At 46.4% G+C, this 22,336-nt stretch overlaps 4 protein-coding genes across 4 annotated transcripts; 1 reads left to right on the top strand and 3 right to left on the bottom strand.

The window, feature by feature from the left end:
• On the bottom strand, positions 1-968 carry HOO65_040059 (putative sterigmatocystin biosynthesis peroxidase stcC; the record flags this gene model as incomplete). Its single annotated transcript, XM_071002964.1, has 3 exons — positions 1-431; positions 510-691; positions 757-968. The coding sequence occupies 3 exons, from the start codon at positions 966-968 to the stop codon at positions 1-3; spliced, it is 825 nt and encodes a 274-aa protein (XP_070858902.1).
• Positions 969-5,889: 4,921 nt separating this feature from the next.
• HOO65_040058 (Extracellular serine-rich protein) lies at positions 5,890-6,402 on the bottom strand (the record flags this gene model as incomplete). The annotated part of the gene is made up of 1 exon (XM_071000570.1): positions 5,890-6,402. One exon carries the CDS (start codon positions 6,400-6,402, stop codon positions 5,890-5,892), a length of 513 nt encoding a protein of 170 aa, XP_070858901.1.
• Positions 6,403-16,642: 10,240 nt separating this feature from the next.
• Positions 16,643-17,248, bottom strand: HOO65_040057 (uncharacterized protein; the record flags this gene model as incomplete). The annotated part of the gene is made up of 1 exon (XM_071000569.1): positions 16,643-17,248. The coding sequence occupies one exon, from the start codon at positions 17,246-17,248 to the stop codon at positions 16,643-16,645; it is 606 nt and encodes a 201-aa protein (XP_070858900.1).
• Positions 17,249-20,328: 3,080 nt separating this feature from the next.
• Positions 20,329-20,991, top strand: HOO65_040056 (uncharacterized protein; the record flags this gene model as incomplete). Its single annotated transcript, XM_071000568.1, has 1 exon — positions 20,329-20,991. The coding sequence occupies one exon, from the start codon at positions 20,329-20,331 to the stop codon at positions 20,989-20,991; it is 663 nt and encodes a 220-aa protein (XP_070858899.1).
• Positions 20,992-22,336: the final 1,345 nt, after the last annotated feature.

Here is a 22,336-nt window from a genome sequence, read left to right as displayed (position 1 = left end):
TCAACTATCCATAGTGCCAGACTCCCTTTGGCCCAAGATAATGTCCAAGCCAATAGAAACAGCGGTATCTAAAATTTCGAAGCTACTGATGCGTTCGGAGGGAAAGTCCCAGCCTTCAGCAAATGGAAGGCGCTCCTGCTCAAACAGAGTGTTGATCCACGCAAGGTTAGCGCCTTCGCCATTGTGGAAGACACGCCAGAGAACAGCAGCATCAATTAGGGAGCGCATATTAGCTTCCGGACTCAAGGCACGAGCAGGGTCGTTGAGAGGATCTGAATCCTGGCGGAATTTAATGGCCCGGCCAAGCTGCATCGTGCTGACAAGCGGAGTGTTGAAGAAGCTACTGACAGTAGCCCATATCTGAGCATCAAAAGACCAATTGTTACCGCTCTGGGAATTATCACGACTTAAAGAGCAATCATGCTCAATGACTATGGTGAAGCATCAGGGTTAATAAAGACATTGCAAGTCTTGGAGAAAAAGATGAGGGGTACCGAAGCAAAACATACCATCATGAGCGTTGAGATCATCTAGGCTGAAGGTCCCGGTAGAGGAAAATTTCAAAGCCTCCTTACCGCCAAGAGTGTCCACGCCAGCCTTGTCTATGCCTGCGACCTTAAACATGACATCATAGAGCTGAGACTCGGAAATATCGCGGCCGTTGCGGGGGAGATAGCCATGATTAGCCAGGCTGTTTAGCATAGGGCAAGGCGAACGAACTACGAGGAAAAGAACTTATAAGCCATGCACCCTTACTTGAAGTCATTACCCACAAACCACTTACCATCGCCTTCTTTGGGAGGAATCCACTGGTTAGGATCATCCCCTTCGATCTCATGAGGAATGTTACTCCTGTCCGTATCGCCGGTAAGGCCAACAAGGCCATTTTCTGGAAAAAAGCTAGGATAGGCTAGGACCTGAGACACGGTGCCTAGGGCTAGAATGGAAGCAGTGATAGAAAACCGCATATCGATAGGAGGAGAGAGCTGAGGAATGAATGGCTGGCTGTAAAGGGATGACTGCGATGAGGGAAGGAAAGGGTCAAGAGCAAACTGCAAGTGGCTGAGGTTGGTGTTCTGTCTACAGCCTAGGAGTTCGGGGGATCACAACCTTTTAATTCATTGCCTCTCTATCAGGATAGTACAGCCACTGTAATAACAACACGGACCCGAAAAGTGCCTGTTCTTCAGTGATTGGTCAACGCTCTTATATTATATGCAGGGCGGGAGCCGAGCGAGGAGAATAACCTCCATACGAAGACGAGTGCTCAGGTCAAGGTAAGCCATAGTCAAGCGCCGTGCAGTGACGCGATAGCACAGGCGCATCATGTCCTCCTCGCTACATCCCATAACGGAGCCTACCACTTTGTGATTAGCTTAAGTCTAGCTTAGGGTAAAGAGAGCGAGCAGGCCGGCCATGCTTTTGTTTTGCGCTGGACAGTGCTTAGTTAAATGGCATGAAGGAGAACAAGGGAAATCCTATAACTGTCATGTACATATATGCGAGTAAGGTATATGACGGTTGTCTTCATAAGCCTCCGTAAACGCGCAGTGTACGGACTATTCAATGTGAGTCCTAAAAATACATGGCGTTGTTGTCCAAGTCTAAACTCAGCACGGACAATGAATGACATGGATCTGAGTTTTAAGTAGAGCAGAACATGTGCCTCTAGTGATCATAGCCCTTGTACTAGAAAAATAGCAACTTTTACTAACCTGCAAAATCGGTGATTCCATTGGCCCACGGATGAAAGATGAAAGATGAAAGATGAAAGATGCTATTTCGTTGTTTTCTGCTGTTGTTTTCTGCTGTTATTTTCTTTTTTTTTTTTTTTCTTGTTTTCCTTTTTTATTCCTTGTTAAGAAAACCTTGGTCTTCCGGATAAGCATCGGGTGAATTGATAAGAGCCCAGCTTATCGGGGCAAACAGGAGGCTCCCTGTTTAGAATGGTAACTAAATTAACCCCAAACCCTAATGCAACCGATGCTAGGTTGAATCCCACCTCCTATATCTAGCCTTCACAACAACCACCGTCTTTAGAGTAGTGGTTTTGCCTCTATCAGCATAGCCTAGAGCACTTGGGAATAGAACAATTCTGTCTTCACCATCATAATCAAAAACACTAAGCTTCTCTGGTCCCACAATAGTACTAGCAACCCTTGCTAGCATGGCACCATTCCGACGACTTTCTTCTTCTAGCTGTACACTTACACCCTTCTGATCTTGCAAATCCTGCCCTTCGGCTACATTGAGACTTCCTCCGTCTCGCAATCGTTTCTTTTTAGCATGCCGACGTCGACTAAGCATCTCATTCTCTTGCTGAAGAATCTGGTTCTCTGACCTCAGCAAAGCGATTTGATGCATGACTCCGGTGGTGAATTGGCCGCATGCTTGTTTTGGCCGCATGCTCATCATGCACGTTAATACTAGGAGCCGCTGGGATGTTGTCTCTGACGAAATAAGGAGGGACTATCCTAGCCGTCTTGTTTCTAGGCACTCGGAACTCTCTGGCTTTTTGTATCGTGACTGAACTTCGAGGCATGTGCATCTTTTCCTCTTCTAAATCGACACCGCAGTTGATAGCAGAGCGAAGCTCACAGCTTTGCAGGCCTGGGGATTTGAAACCACTACGTGCTGATGTTCAACAGTCGCCTAGAATGGACGTATAGCACTGGAAGTCTATAGTTTCTTACTCATACGCCTTGGGATGAGACTTCCAAGGTACGGGGTATCTGTTAGGGGAAATCTATATCTGCAATACTCTTACTTGCAGGCATTCGAGCGACATGAATAGCACCTCATGGCTGCCATATAATCTCCACCATCGTTGTTTATTGATGGTCTACGGCGTAGCTGGGGCACTTCTATTTGCCCGGTAACATTCCGCCGTCTTCAGAATTAAAGCTTGGTGAACCAGATAATACTATTAACCTTAGTTGCTAGTATAGTTAGAAAAGAAATTCTGGCCTATTTTGTAACTTTGATTCGTCTGAGATGGTATTGCGGTCTGTTGCAGTGTTAGTCGGCACTCCAGTCTTGGAACTGCTGATAGGGCAAAGCAGGCTGTGATGGTAGAGAAGCCACACTCTTGCACAGCTGGAAGCTCATGGATGACAGCCAAGAGGCTTATCCGAGTTCTTTCTTTATCGTATTTGCCCGGCATCAAACAAATCACATCTAACGACTTTGTCTCAGACAAGACCATTCCTCTAGGATCGGATTTCTCCCAGATTTTGGCTGGGGACAGGCCCAGTGATAGACGGATAGCCGAAGCTGAGGCACAAAATTTGGGCGTGTGCTAAGAGATGACAAGAACTTGTAAGCGCTCTGTAGCATCATGGGTAGCAGAAAACATGTTGCAGAGAGCACCTCCTCTCCAAGAAGAAAAGTCTCTAAAGCGTGGCTCAATATTTAGCCTTGTTTTATTTCCATTCTTATGGTCCTTTCCATATATTACTCTCTCTTCTGTGTGCCACTACATTGCCATATCGCCTGCTTTGCTTTATAAGAAGTCGTACAGAGGCATCACCAACTAAACCCTATTATGGATCTTCAGCCACAAAAGGTATGAATAAGTGGGGCATGTATGGGACGCCACTTAACGTGTATAGTGCGCCACGCAACATTGGGCCGTTCATGTCTGATGCTAACCCTAACGTTTGGGAGAACTAGATCAGGGTCAGCAATCCTGGTAACCCTGACTTACGTTGCTGATAGATTTGTGTACCTGAAGGCCTTGCCCTTAGCAAGCACAAGATGACCATGCTTGCAACTCCTGGCCTGACGTCGACCATTTGCATTTTTATGGCCGTAATGGTTGATTAATTGCCTACTTGTCAACTAACTCTAAGGTATAGGACATCTACTGGTCTCGTGGCCCGCATCTAGCTTGTCTCAGTGTTGACCAAGGACTCCGCCAACTTCAAGTGACTCTGTTATCATCAGGGCGCCTTTTTCTGGTCTGGAACTTCGAGTTTTGCTAGATTCTGCTATTCACAAGCATTCATAAAAGCACCACCGGTGGAATAGGCTCAAGGGCTCATTTTTCTCGGTCCGTGCTTATACTCTAATCCTACTACTCACATATAGTTCAGTGTATCTCAGTAACATTTTGAGCCCTTACCTCTCGAAACATCAAGACGTATCTCTATAATACGTCAGATACACTTGCAACAGCAAAAGCTATTGCAAACCAAATTGCAGCTGTGAGACGAGATACACCAAGGGCAAAGCAGGATACAAGGCCTTATCGACTAATTTGATAAAGAAGGCTTTAGGTGCTAGGTTCGGGTTGATTTAGAAAATCGTTTAACAGCTCTTTTCTTAGCTCAGATGAAAGAGCTTCACCAAATGCAAGCCTCACAGAAAGTACGTATGCCTCTAGATATCCTGTGGCACTATTTGAAGCTGTCCGTGGCTGGGTGCCATGGACGTGCCCAACTTTCAGAACACCCACTCAGCCGGTTACAAGTACAAAGCATGAGCCGTCTGGATTTGAGACTGTTGAGCCTATGAAAAGGAAAGCATCAAAATGTAGCAAGTGTCATCAGGTTGGCCATACAATGACGGAGGGGAGCCTGGATAGCGTGGATAGGAAAGGGGGGTAGGCGTCGCCGGAGTGCAGGTACCAAATGGGGGAGTGCATGTACCTGGTGCCTTAAGCTTGATTGTGCTTTGTCAGACCAAGTCCTACTTATCTAGCCAGTGGACATACAAGTCCTTTGTGTTGATAGAGTATGGTAGGAGTAGTTGGGTAACTATTTTAGAGACAATGCCAGCTGGAAAGCCTCTGGGAAGGTCTGTGAAAGTAGCATAGCCTTCACCAGTAATAATATTGCAATTATCTGTTCGTGGTTATTGGGCAACTTCATATAATTACCAGCATAAAGGAGTTGAGTTGGCAGGCGTGCTGCGACTGAATTCTCTATAGCATATCTTATTCTCCGTGATTCCCTCTTCATTGGGTAAATCGAGTGAGGTTCCCATTAGAGTCCTCACGCGGGAATAGTATAAAGCGGTATGAAGAGCCTAAAAGGGCCAAGCTAAGCCAAGGAGGAAAAGGATAGGCCGCCTACTGGGGGTTTGAGTCTTTACAGAGAGCACAGCCAGGCATGTTCGTATATGCCAAGACCCATCTACGCTAGGTCTAGCAGCCAAGTTAGTTAGGCCACTCTATCTAAGCAGCCTTGCATACCCTCGCGCCACTTCTGTCGTGGATAAGGGGTAAACGGTAGTGAGCGCCAAGAGCCTGACCTGGCATTGTTAAAGCTAGGGTTTTAAAGGTGGTATTTATGCCACTCCGTCTGTTTAAATAAGTCTTATTTAACATCTCGACATCACTACTTCTCGGTTCTAAGTTTCCCTTCCTTGAATTCCATGGCCCGCTTTCTTAATGCACAAGCCCTTCAAGGTGTCGTGGTAGGGCGTCAACTATTTCACAGGTCTCTAGCCATAGGAGGTGCTGGTCCTAGTTTTAGAGGCATGGAGCTTGTGCCTGGTGTCTAGGGCGCTACGTAACACACTATTAAGCGGCCGGCAGCACATGCCCTGGGACGCTGCAAGCTAGAGGAACACTCTGGAAGCAGCCATGCCATGACGTTCAGAGGCCTTGCTCGAGGTTTAATAGGTAGATGCAGCGCATGCCTTTCCATGCATGTAACTGCAGAACACTGAAGTATAGTTTTACAACGGGGGATATGCTGACCTGTGAATATGATTTTGTATAAACTAACAACACTAATCTATAAAAGGGATGGAGTTCGCAAACTGCACATTGCGAGCTTTCAACATAGCTGGAAGAAACACATATAGTTTAATAGCCTTGACGTAACCACGCTGCTTCTGGGCTGCCCATTCCCGTCTTGTAAAGTAATACCGGCTTGGTGGTTTCTAGTGCGTGAGCTTCTCGGTCAGAATCCAACGGCCGCCCTTGGGCTCAGAGGGGTTGTCAGAGTATTCCTCAGTTTTGGCTGCTCTATAGTACCCGAAAACGCTTTTGTCTCGGTCCTCTGGGGAGTTGATAGCACCAACAGCACCCTTCATACAATAGTCCGAAGCACCATTGTAAAACCAAAGAGGTTTATTGTCTCGAATTGTAACGACAAAGGCAAAGCTGTTCTCTCTTTTGTCGGTGTTTGTGAGGACGTTGGTGGAGACAAAGCCACCGTTCCAGTGGCAAGGGTTGGTATAGCTAGATTCCACAACAGAGAACACGCCTGGCAGGAAGTGGAACTCAACCTCGTCACCAATATTGGCTTGAACTTGATCGGGGCTAAATGATTTACCAACCCAGACAGTATGAATGGCGCGCTTGCCAATATTTGAGGGGCTATCTTCAGGAGTCTTGGTGGGGGTAGCCATGACAACAGCCGCGGCGAGAAGGGCAGTGATGATGAAACGCATATTGTAGACGGAGGCAAGGGGAAAGATCAAGAGAGAGTGTGTAAATGAGTATGCCGAGGGGAGAGGATGTTGAAAAAAGAGAGAAGCTTGGAAACGATTTGTATAGATGAGAGTGATGAGTGAACCAGAGAGTAAGGCCATTGGATATACAGTCCACCCGGAGCTTATATAGTCAAAGTCTGTTGGCCATTCATTCCCTTCTCGTCATTTATCTTGCTAACTCTTCTAGCATTGTTAGTCATGGAAATTTGCCTAATAGCTCAAGCGCCATAGACGACACTGGCCTCCAAATAGACGGGACAATAAGCTTGACAAACTGTATCATGGCCTTCCGAGGCATTACGGGCCATGGAGTGGCTTGAGCTAACCCATTTCTAGGACGTAAGTAGGGGACGAGTCAATGTGGTGCTGTTTTAGGAGCTAGAATGGATTCTAGGTGACTGTAGGCTCAACATTCCACTTGTGTATTATGCAGCGATGGACTTGCCCGATCGAGGACCTCCACACAGATGACGATGAAATCTCTGGCTGCCCTTTTTGGTGAGTGTTGTCAAGACCGGCTGCATAGCAAAATGCTTCCGAGGACTCCCCTTTTCCTGCCATCAGCGCCTAGCCCTGCAACTAGCAATATTCCCAGATCTGCGCCGCTTCCAGCACGTGCAGTCTGCTATCGGTGGGGATCCTTGTGTAAGTGTTAATGGTAGGATATTAGGACAAATGAAAATAGAGAATGGTATGGGAAGAATGAGAGGCCGATGCTATGACATGGATGGAACTATAAGTAAACGTAATAACATGCAAAAGAAAAGACAGTAAAATACATATCCTGGTCGGAGAGATGCAAGTCCTCCGTTCTAGCCGATACCCACGTTTCGCCTACACACTGTGGCCGGTTGTTCGCAGACCTACTCTCTCGGTCCTAGTGAGCGCCGGTCTTGTCCCATGACACATACATGTTGGCCAAACGCCTTTCGCCTAGATCTCTAGCATTGTGTCTTGTTCGAGCTAGCTTTTGAAGAGAGACGGTGATGATGACGAGAAAGAACCAGGTTGGAAGAGCAAGACGAGGCCCTATACAAGCGCGGTCGCTGTATCTATAGCACATCCCTTTTCTACATACTTTTACACTTTATCGACCCAAACAATCAAGTCATTTGAGGCCTTTCTAGGGAATCCTTGGCCCACCTCGGACACTGCAATCTAGTGTCTTTCTTGGGCCCAGCCACGTCCCATCCCTTTCACAACCGCTGACAGCTCAAGGCCTTTGGCACTATCTCTTGACTTTCTTGTATCGGGGGTGAGCTCCGGAGCAGTTAGACATGAGGCTATAAGGAATGTGGGCGAAAATCTTTACATGTGTATTCATACTTACATCCTAGATAGGTCTTGGGATGTGTGAACCGACCTTGCTTCGTGCTCTATTAAGCCAATCCTAAGTGTTAAAGAAGCAATAAGAGTAATCGAGTTACCTTCCGCCTCAGGTTATGCATATAAATCCCTTTGTGATTCTTGTTAATACTACGCTAATAGGACAAGTCGATTACTTAGCGGATCAGGAACCATGTAACACATAGAGCTATAGAAATTGTTGAGTAAAGGCTCGCGCTAGAGGCCCTAATTAAGCACAAGCTTTAATGATAGGGGTCTTGACAGCGAAGAGCTCATACTTATGCAGCTTGGGTAGCTGTAGCCTTTATTGAGCTTTCAGTCTTTGTGTCTTGGGTGTTAACTGTAATGATCTACGGATCATGTATGGTTCAGGCCTTGCCCTCACCCAGGAAACCATACGATGCACCAAAAGCCCCTTTTTCTCTCTAGCCCCTTCCCCTAGCGTCTTCCTAGCGTCTTCCTCTAGTCCCTCTACCAAAGTGCATATTTCCCAACGTACATATAAACCACTGGACCACCGTCGTTAGCATAGCTCCCTTTAGTTTCTTTTAGAACTTACCGAGTTCTTCTTCAATATAGAGCTGTTATACAATTGAATCTTCTTGTATCTCGTGAAGCCTTACATTAACTGTTAATACGAGAAATTAAAAGCCTCCGGTACCACTACTAACAGATGGACACGCTTCGAAATGGAGTGTGCCCCATACTAAATCAAGGCACATGACACGGACACTTTTTCCTCATCCCCTCATCCCCTCATCCCTAGAGGACCTCGAACTTGAATATATCCAGCGTTCACGGGAATCACTGCATTTTGGTGCTCTTGGCCCTACGCCCCAGCCCATTAATAGTGCGGCGAGCCCTTGTATTACGTTCTCGGGTATTCTTATTGTGTGTAGAGTGTTGCTAATGCGTATAGTCTCCATGTGCATGGCATCTTTACTCCTTTCACTTGATAAATTTCTTGGATGGCGCTCTAGGGTCACTAGAAGTTAGGGGCTTGTTATAGCTCTTGCACGGGTGTTGGGTGTGCTCACATCGGACGTACGCGTTTAGATGTCTGTCCTCGAATAGTCAATCCCATTGTCTTCTCTATCGGTAGGAGAAGCTTTATCCTAAGGGTCTAGATATTTGTTTCGTTGCCCCTACAGCTAACACGCTTTGCTTTGGTGTACAGTACTGTACTGATAGAACCTAGGTCTGTAGATGTTGATCAAAGCCAACATGTGTTACAATAGGTTTTATATTTGGCATGTTTGTATTGTACGTCCCTCTGGCCATGTCTTGACACTAAAGATCACAGTAGGAGGACTGAACAACAGAGTGTATGGATAGAAAGAAACGAAACTTGGTCTATTTAGCATTTGCCCGCCAGCTTCGCTAATTCTTTTGCTGTTCTCTTAGCAGCCCGCATGGCTTGACAGAATGCCCAAAGTTCCGAGTCATGTGGAACCTCAGGACTGTACTCGTAATATAGTAGTCCATAATGCAACTCACCACCGACCATGCAGTGGCTTGGGCGAACATGGCCCACTGCCGGTAGTTAAGAGAGCCACAAAGTTAAGGTGGTGGCTTTTAGAGCCTTAACTATCCGACGCTCTCAGAATATTGTTTACTCGGAGTCTTGAGTTTGCCCATGCTAAGATCTTTATAAGCATTTAAGCAGAAATATAATGGGTGCCAAGAACTTGGTCCCCCCTTATTCTATAGTGTAGGACGCCGCCAAGCCTTCACCAATTTTCTTTCATGCGTTGGAACTGGCGCCATGGTTGTTTTGCAACCACGGCGGACGAATAGAGACCTCTAGAACAGGCGTTAGTCATCGTCGTTGATTACGCTGGCTACAAGAAATAACATCTAACAAAACAAAACAACCTTTCAGTAGCTTGGATAGGACAGGGTGGGAAACCTAGGCGGCTCAAAATTGAACATGAAAACGAAATCGAGACGTAGTTTAGACAGTCAGACTTTCTTTTCGATTTTCTAGTGGCTAATATTGACATTCTTGACTGTCGGTGAATCCACTAGCCAGTGGTCTTGAATGCCCCCTGTCAAGCATGCCACTAGGATCTATCGCGGAGCCTTGGCTAAACGAAGGGTGTCGGTGAATTTAGGATTCAAACAATGGCTTTTGTGGGTTAGGTAAGGCAGAACCCTGGCACAGCCAAGTATGGTTGAGACGAAGAAGCTGTGACTGCGTAGTTATTTAGCGATACTAGCTTCTATTATGCTAGACTTTGCATAGCTAGTGCAATAGCACACGTAACAAAAATGTTCACTGGAATCTTCCTTATGCTAAGAAACAATGACAAGAACAGTTGCGATTGCTGCATTGGGAGTTTCTTATATTAGCGGTCTCCTATCTTGTTCAAGTTGTACGGAATTGAAGACTAGGCTCAAAGTGCGTATAGATATGGTGGTTTTACCTTATTTCCTTTCAAGCGGAGTCGGAATGTTTTCACCATCCCTACAGACTCGGCACTATCCGTGCATCCCACCCTCTGGCATTGGAGACGGAGAAAACGTTCACCGTTGCTCACTAGTTGTAGGGCTCTTAAGCCCCCAATTGTTTCGGGAGTTCATCCTCCAGAACCGTGTGATTTGTAATATATAACTTTATCCCGCCTTCGGGTATCCTTTCCTTGGCTGCACGGGATGCATGGAATGGTAATGTGCCTGTTTTCTGGTATTGGCACTCAAACTGGTCACTATCTTGAGAGCCGCTTGATTGCCACCGTGCATCAAAGTGCTTTCTGGCAATCTGCTGGACAATACTTTCCTTTCTGTTGAGCATGTTATGAATCTCGCCAATCTGCGTGTCCAGATGCCCTCTTTTGCGCAAGGGGTGGGTGGGTGAGCCTGACGTAACTCCGAGTCTGTACTTTGTTGTTTTTGCGACTTCCGTTGAATCAGTCCACCAGCCAGCACGAAGAAAGGCCATGGCCGGTGCTGGCTTCCTGTCTTTGGAGTTTGCGTGGTTGGTGCTGGAATAACTTACCCAAAACTCACGTAACAACAATTAGGCACCTAGTCATACCCAATGCCAAGGGAAGGGAATGCCCCGGGGATATCTCGCCATCTCTAGATGTCTTTCCCTAGAGTTTGCGATAGAAAAGATGTGACTAACGAAATGTGCGCCCCGGTCATCACGTTCGGATGTTCTAGTGTGTCTCTTAGCGATCGGTATACTGCCTTCTCTGCGTCTTGTTCCTCGGGGCGTTTTGACTCTATTACCTCTCGACTGCGCTAGGCGAGCGGCAATGTCCAAGTCCATCACCATTTCATTTCCTCCATACATTTTGTTTGGGTTAACGTCATTTTTCCGTTCTTTTGCTTCGAGGGGTTTCCATGCCCATGTGGTGGCCTAGGTCTCACCATGTCCTTGATCCTGATCGTGCGATCGAGTCCTGCTTTAGACTTCTTGATCTTCAACTTATTTCACCTTATGACTGTAATGTCGTCAATGCAGACCGAAACCATGATTCCCCCTCTGGCCCACCATAATACACTCGTCTTCTGCACAATGGGCGGCGAGTTCATAGGTGGGCGTTTTGTCTATTGCCCAACGGTCAAATGGCTGAGGGTTTTCTTATCTGGGCTAGCCAGAAGCTCATGTTGGCTGTAATTTTTCTCTGTGGCCATGATCGTTAGTGTTGCCGACTTTATTACAGAGTTGGCACAGAGGCCTGACCTATTTCCTGTTCTCTCGTTGTTTCTTCGGGGGTTCGTGACTCGGTGTTTCGGTCCGTGGTGTGGGCAATGTTGCGAGAGCCTCATCGGTATTTATCATCGCTTCGTTCCAACAGCCACAAGGCCGCCTCTCATGCTTTTCGGACACTTGGCGATGTGTGGTGGCAGGCGCATAGTTTAAGAGTTGGTTATTCTGGCCATCAAATGGTATGGTATGCCTTTGTGTCGACGAGAAAGAAAAGAGCCTAAGAATGCCTGGCATCTTATTCGGAAGATCGCCTTACTTCTTCAAGGTTGTGTCGCTCCCCTTCTGCCCAATTCCCTGCTTTGTGTTGGAGTATATCCCAAAGTGTCCGTGGTTTAATCTGGGAGCGATGGGTAGCATTGTATCGCGGTATCGACGTTTTCATCTCTTTTCATGCCTCTTCGTCAAGGCCAGCACGAATAGCCCCTAATGCATCGGTTCCATCCACTGCTCCATCAAACGCTATTCTCCCTCCAGCTCTTTGAATGAATGAATGTGTGGCTATGAACGCTTGATTGTGCCCTGGGACTATTTTCTTCTTCCGAATGAGGCTCGCCGCAGCGCAGGGAGATTCAGGAGCATGGAATCCCTTGATTGTTAGTGGAGGTGCCCAGGGAGTCAGCTAAGGTCTCTAAGACGAAGGGCGGGTTGGTATTGAGCCGTAGAGTGGATTGGTTTGTTTTAGTTGGAGTTCATTGTGGAGGCTTTTGTGTTATATGAAAATCAGAGAGACAAAAAGAGACTAGATCTTCTTTTATGATCGGAAGAAAAAAAACGTTCCTGGGATTATGCATGGTTGAATTTACCTTCGGTTTTAATGGTCAACAAGTATCTGTGCTTGGATATTTCTTTTGGATTTTCGATTCGGAACTGTTTTCTACATTCCACATGAAGAGTGAGGGTTGATACTCTGTATTTCGCGGTTATCTGTCATATCCAGCTGGCGCATCGTGTTGTGCGTGTCTGTAGCCCAGCTGGCGTCAGAGACAGTTACAATGCCGCGATTATTTCCATGTGCCGGTTTATTCACAGTAGCCTAGGCAGTGAGAGTAGCGTCGGGTTGCTAATGTGGCTTTATTTAGTTGATATTAGAAATGACTGAAGCCCGTTCGGTTGAGTGTTGCGAGAAGTCTTGTCTGCCATCTACTTCTAGCAACTCTGAGGCCGCAGACAGAACCATCCGGTTCAATGGCTATACCGGGCTTCATTTCCATCAGCGAAGGTTGCCCTGTGTAAAGACCTTTGTCAAGGTCAGCTCGTATGTAGGCTGCAGCGACATCAGCAGTCTGTATGGCTAGTTTATTCTCTGCTACTAGGAGAGCAGCGCTCTGATACTGATGATGTTTTCGGTATCAGCGCGCCCTACCTACGGTGTCGTGAGTGGTTCAAGGGGTCCTTTGATGGCTAGCTAGGCGAGCCTTGAAGGAGCAATCGAATTTGGGAGCGAAGACCTATCTGCCAGGAGCGACCCTGCCTTGTGTGTGTGGGCTATCTTTCCAATGGGTCAACGTGAACATGTTGAAAATTCTTATGTTCTCAAACTCTTTTTGCATCACTTCCTTCCGAAATATTGCGTCGTAGTTCAAGGGGACCTGCTTGGCGTTGATATCACTGGTTTCGCCGGTTTCAGCAACGTTAACCTGTACCTAGGAAAGATCTGATATTGTCAAATTTTGCGTCACGTTTACGTTCGGAGCTCGAAGTTACGATTTGATTTTGGAAACACCGTCGAATCTGACGAGTATCCCATCTTGAGTTCGCGAGTTAAGTTTGCCTTATGCCCCGAGGGTTATTAGGTGTGTGCTACAACGAAACCAGTGGGTGAAGTGGGCTCGGTGAGTGGCATCTTCTATGCCTGGGTAGCCAGCTGAAAAAGTGCAATTTGAATGCGCAGATTTCAAGGCATTTCATCTAGCATTGTATGTGGTCCGTGGCATGTGGCTGTCGAGCAAAGAGAGTATGCCATCTGGGCTTTCGTATCCCACTGGGGGTGTACTTGTCTGGGAATGTTTCCTACTTGGCTAATGGCAACTTTGTCGATGTGCAGAGGCGCTGTGATTCGACGAAGTATCAATGGTGAGTTCTGGGAGCAATGGATACAGTGCATAGTCACGTGATCTCTGAGTTATGCAGTGCTGTGAAGTATTTTGATTTGTATTGATTTACTAAGAAGTCAAGTTCCATCATCGTGCACAACAATACCAGAGTATTTTATGCTAGGGTTCGCCCAGTGTTTAATGCGACCAAAGGCAGATTCTCCACAACACGTAGCGCTGTAAAATTTTATGAATTTTTGTGAATTGGAGGTGGTCTGTTGTAGACTCAGAGTACCAGTATATGCATTGTGATGAGAATTAGAAATTATGTTGTGGAGATCCCACTCGGAATAACACCGGGTAAATACGTGGCAAACGATTGTAATGAAGAGATTTAGAACCTAGTCCCTAGACAACTCCAACAATACAAACATATGCCACAACTAGTTGTGAGCCCGGCGCTCTCAGCAGTTTGCAGGACTTCCAAGAAAGTAACGACACACCAGATATATAAAACCTTTATCAACGATCCACGCATCGGATACACCTATATAAATCTCCTCGAAATAGAACATTTGATCATACATACCCGTAAGCATACATCGGGTCAAAATCATATCTCACAAGCACAACCGAAACCATCTGGCAATTGTATGTTTCAAGATCTTCCGAAACTAGACAACATCAACTGGGAGAAGTGGTCGAGATAAACAATCACAAGCCCCAAGGAATCCAGGCTCCGTTGCCTATTTAAGAGCCTAGAAGAAGAAGAGTTCTAGGAGGCGATGGACATCTTCACCGACCTCGACAAGGACATGGGGAAAGAATGGAAGGTTGGTGATCGAGCATCATCCAGATGGTACCGCTTGAGAATTAAAATCTCCAAGTACCAAGGGATGAGTGACCTGTCACAAGACCCGACAACCGGCAACTTTCTGGCCACGTTGGTCATTAAATATTGGATGATGCACATGCCAACTCGCATCGCAAACCTGTTTGAAAGACACATGTATCAAACTCCAGGCTACTGGAATGATGTGATGGAAAGAATTGACCATGATTTGGAAAGTCTGTTAAATGACAATCCAACCCATAAACGGGCTGAAAGCTCCAAAGCCCGCCGAAAGAAGAGACGAGAAGGTCCAAAGTGCGATTGGTGCAGCAAGTTTGGCCACATAGAAGAAGAATGTCGCACCAAGACATGGCAGGTAGAAAAGATCATGACGCTTCTGAATAAAACACCATCAGGTACGACAACCCCGAGCTACTGGATTGTTGACAGTGGCAGCACGATAATCCCACAGGCGATCTAACCAAGATTCACAGGCCCCGAGAAATAGATCCGATTCCAGTCTACTAGGGCGGACTTCGACTGGTGACCAGAACCCTGGGATCTGCCAAGATCAATGTGGGGGAATGGATGAGCTTTTGCTTGGATACTCCGACGCCGGCTACGCCAACTCCAAAGACAGGCAGTCAATATCTAGGATGATCTCCAAGCTAGCTGGCGGACCGATTCAATGGAAATCGCAGAAACAACCAAGTTCCAAGATTCTCTTCCTTTTCTTCTTCATGATTTTAATAATAAACAGCATTTGGTCATGACTATGAGCCCCGTCACATGACCCGAGGCAACGAAAGGACGTTCATCGTCAAAAACCCGGCGGCTGGTACAAAGGTCCCTAGGCAGCTGAGGATGGGTGTCACGGATTAGTGTACAGCTGATCGTGTAGACGGGTTTGAAGGTCATCAGAGATTCAACATTGAGGAGGAAAGGAAACAACTACCCAAGTTACTCAAATGATTGACGAGTTTTTATCATACTGTAGTAGGGGCGGCTGGGCTGTGTGACATGTTTTGTGGATATGTCTCGTGGGATTTGTCAACTGTCACTTCACAGGCTCAGCCCTAACAATGGGCTCTAAGGAAGATCAGGGGTAGTATACCTCAAGGCTCACCAGCCTCGCCAATCCTCTACACGCTCTTCATAGCAGGCCTCTTCAAGAAGATGCAGAGTCTTGGGTACACCGATGACGGCTTGATCTAGGCATCATCAAAGTCAGTTGCGGCCAACCTCCTGTCGTTTGGAGATTGGCTGAGGATGGCGATGAGATGGGAAAAGGAATTGCGAGAGGCACAGGGAAGTGGCAGATGCGGAAGCAATCGCAGCTCTCAGAGCAGTCAAGATCGCAGCTAAAGTTACCCTACCACAAGCAGAGAATATGAATCTGTGTGTGTGGACAACCTGGGAGTAGCGAAGCGAATCAGCAAGTAAATGAGGATACTAGGCACTTCGCAGCTCGAAATCGAGAAAGTCCGGCGCATTCTCGCAAGGTAGGAAGGTGGACTGGAAAGCCTAGCACTAGACAAGTCAAGCGGCAGGGCGCTGGAAGAATGACGCATTCAGGGCCGAATTCGAGACCTGGATGAAAGGGCTGAACTGAGGCTCCGTCGCGAGAATCCTGGCGGCACGCTCTAGACATGGCGACTTCAAGGAGTACCACCCCAGGTTCAACTATCAAAACGACGAGATAAAGTGCCAAGTGCAGAACCGCAGCAAACCAAAGGACTTCAGCCACCCAATGGGAATGCATGGGCAACGCTACGAGACTGGCGGAGAGCTTCGTAAAGAAACTCCTCAGAGGAGATAGGTCCTCCAAGTACCTAGCGGAAACACTGGACTCTAAATGAAGGGCGTGCCGAGTAGACACTGTGAAAACTCGGTTGTTCCGGCAGTATTTCCTTGGCTTCTTTGCTTACAAAATGTATGAACTTTGGCTATAGGGATAGTATTGGCCAGAAACCGCCAGCATTTCATCGTTCTCCTATGTTTGTTCTCGTACATTCTTGCCCCTAGTCTTTGCCAAGACCTTGACTCCTCGCCAGATACAACTCACTCGGAATAACATCAGGTGAATGTGTGATGTACTATGTTAGGAGATCTAGAACTTTATCTTCAATGCCCTAATAATATATGTCGCAAGGATTACTTGATAGACCACCTCCGCCTCCACGGGTATTCCAGATAGGCGTCGGGTGAATTTATGAGAGCCTGGATTGTTAGAGAAATTAGAGGCCTGCGAACTAGCTAACCAACTCCTCAGATGAAGCGATATATGCCTTCATCAGGCTTTGTCATGTCTTCTAACTCGGATCCAACATCGCTATCATCATCCGAATCATTTAAACCATCGAAAGCGCCCTGCAAATTAGTTCTCACACGCTCAGGATTCGTTTCAGTGCCTGGGCTACCTTCAAATTCAAGTTCAACATCGCTTTCAATGGAAGAGCCAAAAAAGTAGCTTTCTGCATCCCACAGCTCCCTGAATGAGAACCTCATGACCTCAGCAACGACGGCTGGGTAGCTGGTGCCAGATGACGGACGCTCTTCCCTGCGGATGATAATTTTGTCCATCATAGCGCCAGGCATCATTTTGGCTGCTTCGATAGAGTAGTAACCATTAGCGAAAGTGTCCCAGTCTTCATCATCAAGCGTAACTCTGATCTCCTGCTCAGGGCCAAGGCCGTTAGCTTTCCGATAATTTCGCACGACTGCGGCAAAGTAATCGTCGTGTACATCCATGTGAATCCAGGCCATTTCGTTGAAGTCTATCCCATGCACATAGCAAAGGGCTTGGAATATTTGATAAAGGTCTAAATTATCCCTGTGAGCTTCTTCATCACGCAGGTTGTTCTCATAGATCATGGTGACTTTGTGATCAGTGTCAAAGCGAATTCGGAGCATTTCACTCTGATCTTGAGCACGATCGGAATGAACGCTAATAGAGCCGTCTTTCTCAGTCCAAGAAGAATAGCCATGGTCAATCCCAATAGTCCGGGTAGGCTCAGCTGCACTCGACTAGTCAGGATTTCTGTTCCCCAAGTACGAAAAAGAGAGGCCAAAAGGGAGAAACGAAGAGGGCTTCATGTTGACGATGAACTGGACGAGGAAAGCAAGGGTGTAGATAGACAGCAGTGTGCTTGTGAATACCAGAAAAGGTGCCAGTTCTCACACAGGGCTTCATGCTGCTATTTATCGAGATCCCCCTACTTTCCCATGTCATTATATTCTATGTTGTACTGCCATGCGTTTGTCACGCTACAGTACTGAAAAGATTGCATTATGATCTCAGTTCTATCAAGGTTATCTTCGAAGTAGAGAAAACGCCGAGTAGCCAACTACGGCTCTGCGAAGCACCAGATGCTGATCTGTGCAAGCACACGAGCATCCATTCATGTGAGGAGTCCAAGAGGTTTCTAGAAAGACAGGGCCAACTTTTGGTTAAGCTGTGAGCTTGGGACTACGTACAGCGTCCTGGCATTGAAGGGATAAGACGGTGCAAAATCCTTTTACATGGCTACATGCTTTGAAATCCTTGCCCCAGACTTTTGCTGTTACAGTTGGTTCGGAGGACGAAATACGACAGCCAATACGACAAGCTGATGAATCAAAAGCTATGTAGCAGTACAACGTTGATTCATATACGACACAGCAGAAAGCGAGTGTCTAGACAGCAGAAAGCTAGTGTCTAGAATCTCTTGCCCAAGTATGAGTGGGTGCATTTTGGCAATTCTTTTGACACTAATAATCTAGCTTCTCTCTATCTCTACTTGGCGAGTGGAAGATGAGGGTTTCTTGCACTGCCTTTTGCGAATACCGCTGCGTTTAATCCCAGATACATGGGTCTATGTCGGAACAATCTACTGAATTCAGATTTTATCACTTGAGAAGTCACTCGTGATCCTGTACAACCGCACGTGGAACCGTGCTGGTATACAGATTGATCGTTATGGTGAAGCTTGTCTCTATTCATTCTCTAAGGTGTTAAGTTCTTCCATCATGGACAACTAAGCTGAAGTATTCAGGCTCGGGTTTACCCAGGGTTAACCCGATCGAAGGCAAATTCCCCACAATACCCATCCTCCATGTAGTTTATCCAACATTCATCCAACAGTCTATGTGGTGAGTGGTTGTTGCGTGGCGCGGTATACATGTTAAGTGGCGTCCCATACGTGCCCCACTTATCCGAACCTATTGTGGCTGATCACGTGACGTGATTGACACCACAATACAAGAGGAATAGTTCCAGGACGTAGCATAGACTTAAACCCTTTAATAAACCAACTGATTCAACATTTAAGATCTATTCTACAGTGGTTTCTGGACTCCTTTCTTGCAATATCACATGCGCCTATTCACCTAGTTAGCAACAAAGCTCACGTTGAAATCAGCTTAACCAGGGACAAAACAGTACTAAGGCGCTTATGTTTACAAGGAGGGCCCTAGAACTTACTATCAGGACTATGCATCCAAAGTATGTAAGCTTGCATTAGAGAAGCTTGAATTCGTTTCTTCCATTTCACCTCATTGTACGATATACGATATCCGGCTATCTGTGTGGCAGAACAATCATAGCTAGCGCTTAATGCATATATTTCTCAGAGGGGAACCTCTAAGCGCAGTGCTTCATAGCGCACCTATTAGTCATGTGGTAATTCTGGCTCGAGATATATTGCTTTCCACAGCCCAGACCTAGCAAGCAGCAATGTCTCCGCATATCTCAGAACAACGCATCTTGCAAATCGCATTTACGCTTTGTGTGAAAGCTCCAGATAGCCGTCTCGTTTAAATCCGAGATATTTGAATCAGGGGCTCTGCACTAGTGCAGCATCACCTTTCATCAAAGCATCTGTGTTAGGCATAGAGTGCATGTCAATGACCAGAACTTGGTGAGTCTTGCAAGTTTGGTCAATCCAGCCGCCAACGCACTACGTATAGCATAAAGCCGCAGTTATTGTCTTGCTGCATGGTGCTGTATGCTGACGTATTTTGGCCTCACGTCTGAACATAATCACATTATACGATGCATGTGTGGCTGTGTAACTATAAGGCCAGAAGACCCCGGATTTGTCTTCTCTGTCAAAGCCCTCAACAAAATGCAAGATAAAATAGAGCATATGAAGAGAGGACCTTAGGAAGCCCACAAGGCAGAGTGTGGAGTGCAGCAACTTCGACCACGCAGCATGACAGCCCTACCGTGGTATCGGCTTGCTCCAATCTTACTCCTAGCATTTAGCCTGGTCTCTGTGGATTTCTCCAGGAAGAATTACTCTACTACTAACTAACCTATTTTCATATAACATAAATATTAGGAGTCAAGATTTGTCTTTCATTACTTTCGACTCCAGAGCTGACTAATTCGGGCCAGTGGTTGAACCACGCTTCGTGTTATCCATGCTAGAAGCAGCCCGACCACAGCTTTCCGAGCAGGCCTCTTCACATGCCATGAAATTAGCAACCTGCATGGCCTTTCCTTTAGTTCCTACAAGAGTATTTCGAACTAGGTAGACTTACCTAGCCTGGCTTCGACAGAGTTTCCCTACAACGTCTGTCAAATCTTTGGTTGTTGACAATTTAGATTTGATGCTAATACTCGGGCATAGATAGGTCACAAGCCTGTTCTCGATAACTCATTTATCGGCTGTAGCTCACATATTTCTCACAGGGTAGCACAGATCGATAACTGGCGCTTCTTGGGGACTTGGCTACTGGTTCTATGGTTTATTTTCGTGAGCAAGCAGGACAGACACTGGCAGGGCCTAACCAGCCCGCTTTCGTCAAATTGCGCAGCACTTCTGACGGATGAAAGTTGAGGGTGGAATAGAAATAATAAATACCCCTCTCTCCCTTGCTTCATGTTCACATTCTTTGCATATTATCTCAGTCACCCCAATTCCCCATTTTCCCCCTTCTATCTCGTTTATCTCTGTGACTTATTGCCCAGCATGCGGTTTTCATCTCTTGCCTCTTGGTGCCTATCAATTCCAGGCTTGAGGAACTGGGTACCTAGCTCGTCAATTAGTGATCAGCCCGCAGACCCTAGCTACCTAAATTACCATGGCTACTACGTGCAGTACCAGCATCGAACTGGTCAATCTGCAGTCTACTCTGATCATCCTAATCCATCTGCAGGCTTCCTGGCATTCTCTATGCACATTGACGAAGCACGTATGGTTACTACTTTCTACAACAATGTCTTGGACCAGGAAATATCTGATGACAGAAGTCTGGAACTCCCCCAAATATACCAGGCTGTTTGCTATCAGAGGGAGGTCAACTTCCGGGACATGAAGTGGGTTGTCATGGATGTTGACGATGTGTCTACACTCCAGATTGTGCAAGACTATCGCAAAAGCCACAAACTTAAGCGGAAGGACGCGATCAAGGTCACCCCTGACGATGACGAATGGGCCCTGTTTTCCGAAACTCGCTACTACAAAGATGCCGCTAGAATGAACCCTGATTCCTCAATCGACAGAATACTTGTCCAAAGACAGGATCGTCAGACGCGGAATGGCGAGTTCCCTGTTGTTATCGCCGAAGTCTTGATGTTCTCGTTCAAGAAACCGCAGGAGAACGAAGAGGTTTTCATAGATATTATTGACTAACGTACATGATAAGCGAGCGCCCAATCAGTTACCACCAACATTATTGATGCTTTTATGAAAAATCAATAAAGCATGTTATCAACTGAAACTGATTGCTATTTTCTCCTCCAGATATCTCAGCAACAATGTGAAATGTTCTTGAGTCATGTCCCCCCTTACTGCATATTCTACACTGCCTTTCCCTTGCTACCTCCCCTAACCATCACTCTTTGATAGTTCGGCCATTGCCTGCGCATTAATGTCTTTCTGATCAGTTTCATCTCTTCACTCTCCTACAGTCACCTTGCCTCTATTCCGTATCCGGGTCATTTTTACTCTGCACCGCTTACTACGTGGGCATCACGCTGTGGTGCGCGGGCATCAAGCTTGTGTGGGCATCGGATTGTGCGCACTCTTATTTGCTTCAACTTACAGGTACACGCCCCGCAAATGCGGTGAAGCTTGTGCACTAACAGCCCGCCAAATCTCGAGGATTCTTTACGAGTAGCAACGGGCAGCCAGAAATACTACAGCTTTTGCCGTCTTCTGGCAGGGTCAATTTACAGCTTTTGTCTCTGTGACATTGATTTTAAATGTCTTTGTGTTCGAATCTAGTCACTTAACTCTTATTCTCTAACTACAATACAATCTCCCTGTCTACCCACTAGATACAAGGCTTGTTGCCCACGAGAGAGGTACATTGGCAGCATCCCCAGAACGGTGGAATGGACTAAAGGAAATATTTCCAGGCAATCAGAGTGCATAGAATCTGATGCCTGTGTAACAAAATGTGACTCTTAGTAAGCGGCATAGAGCAAAGGGAACCTGGCTACGAAACGGAAGCAAAGTGACTGTAGGCGAGGGAAGAGATGAAATTGATTAGAAAGACGTTAATGTACAGGAGATGGCCGAACTATCAAAAAGTAGCGATTGGGGGGAGGACAGGGCCGGCGAGGGAAAGGCAGTGAAGAATATGCGGTAAAGCTGGTCATAACTCAAAAACATGTCACATTGTAGCTGAGGGATCTCGGCCGGCTTATTTATCCATCACTACCATGTTCTAGATCAAGCACATGGGCCTTGGAAGAAGACCCTTTATATCTGATGCTAACCCTAACGTTTGAGCGAACTGGATCAGGGTCAGCAATCCTAGTAACCCTAGCTTAGGTTACTGACAAATTTAGAATGCTGGTGGTAAAAAATTGGGCCTTCACTTAGAACGTACATTAAGCTGGAAAAAAGAAGAATGTTCCAATTCTCACCCTAACAATTTCCTACTCGCATGTAAAAGTTTAATGCCCCACACGACACCAAGTAATTGAACCAATAACATGCCTAAATTAACAAAGGTCCGGCCAATCAAATA

This window comes from Ceratocystis lukuohia, assembly GCF_044167205.1.
Source record: "Ceratocystis lukuohia strain C4212 chromosome Unknown Supercontig4_pilon, whole genome shotgun sequence".
Taxonomy (NCBI): Eukaryota; Fungi; Ascomycota; class Sordariomycetes; order Microascales; family Ceratocystidaceae; genus Ceratocystis; species Ceratocystis lukuohia.
The sequence above is the reverse complement of the archived record's forward strand: the minus strand, read 5'-3'. Positions and strand labels throughout refer to the sequence as shown.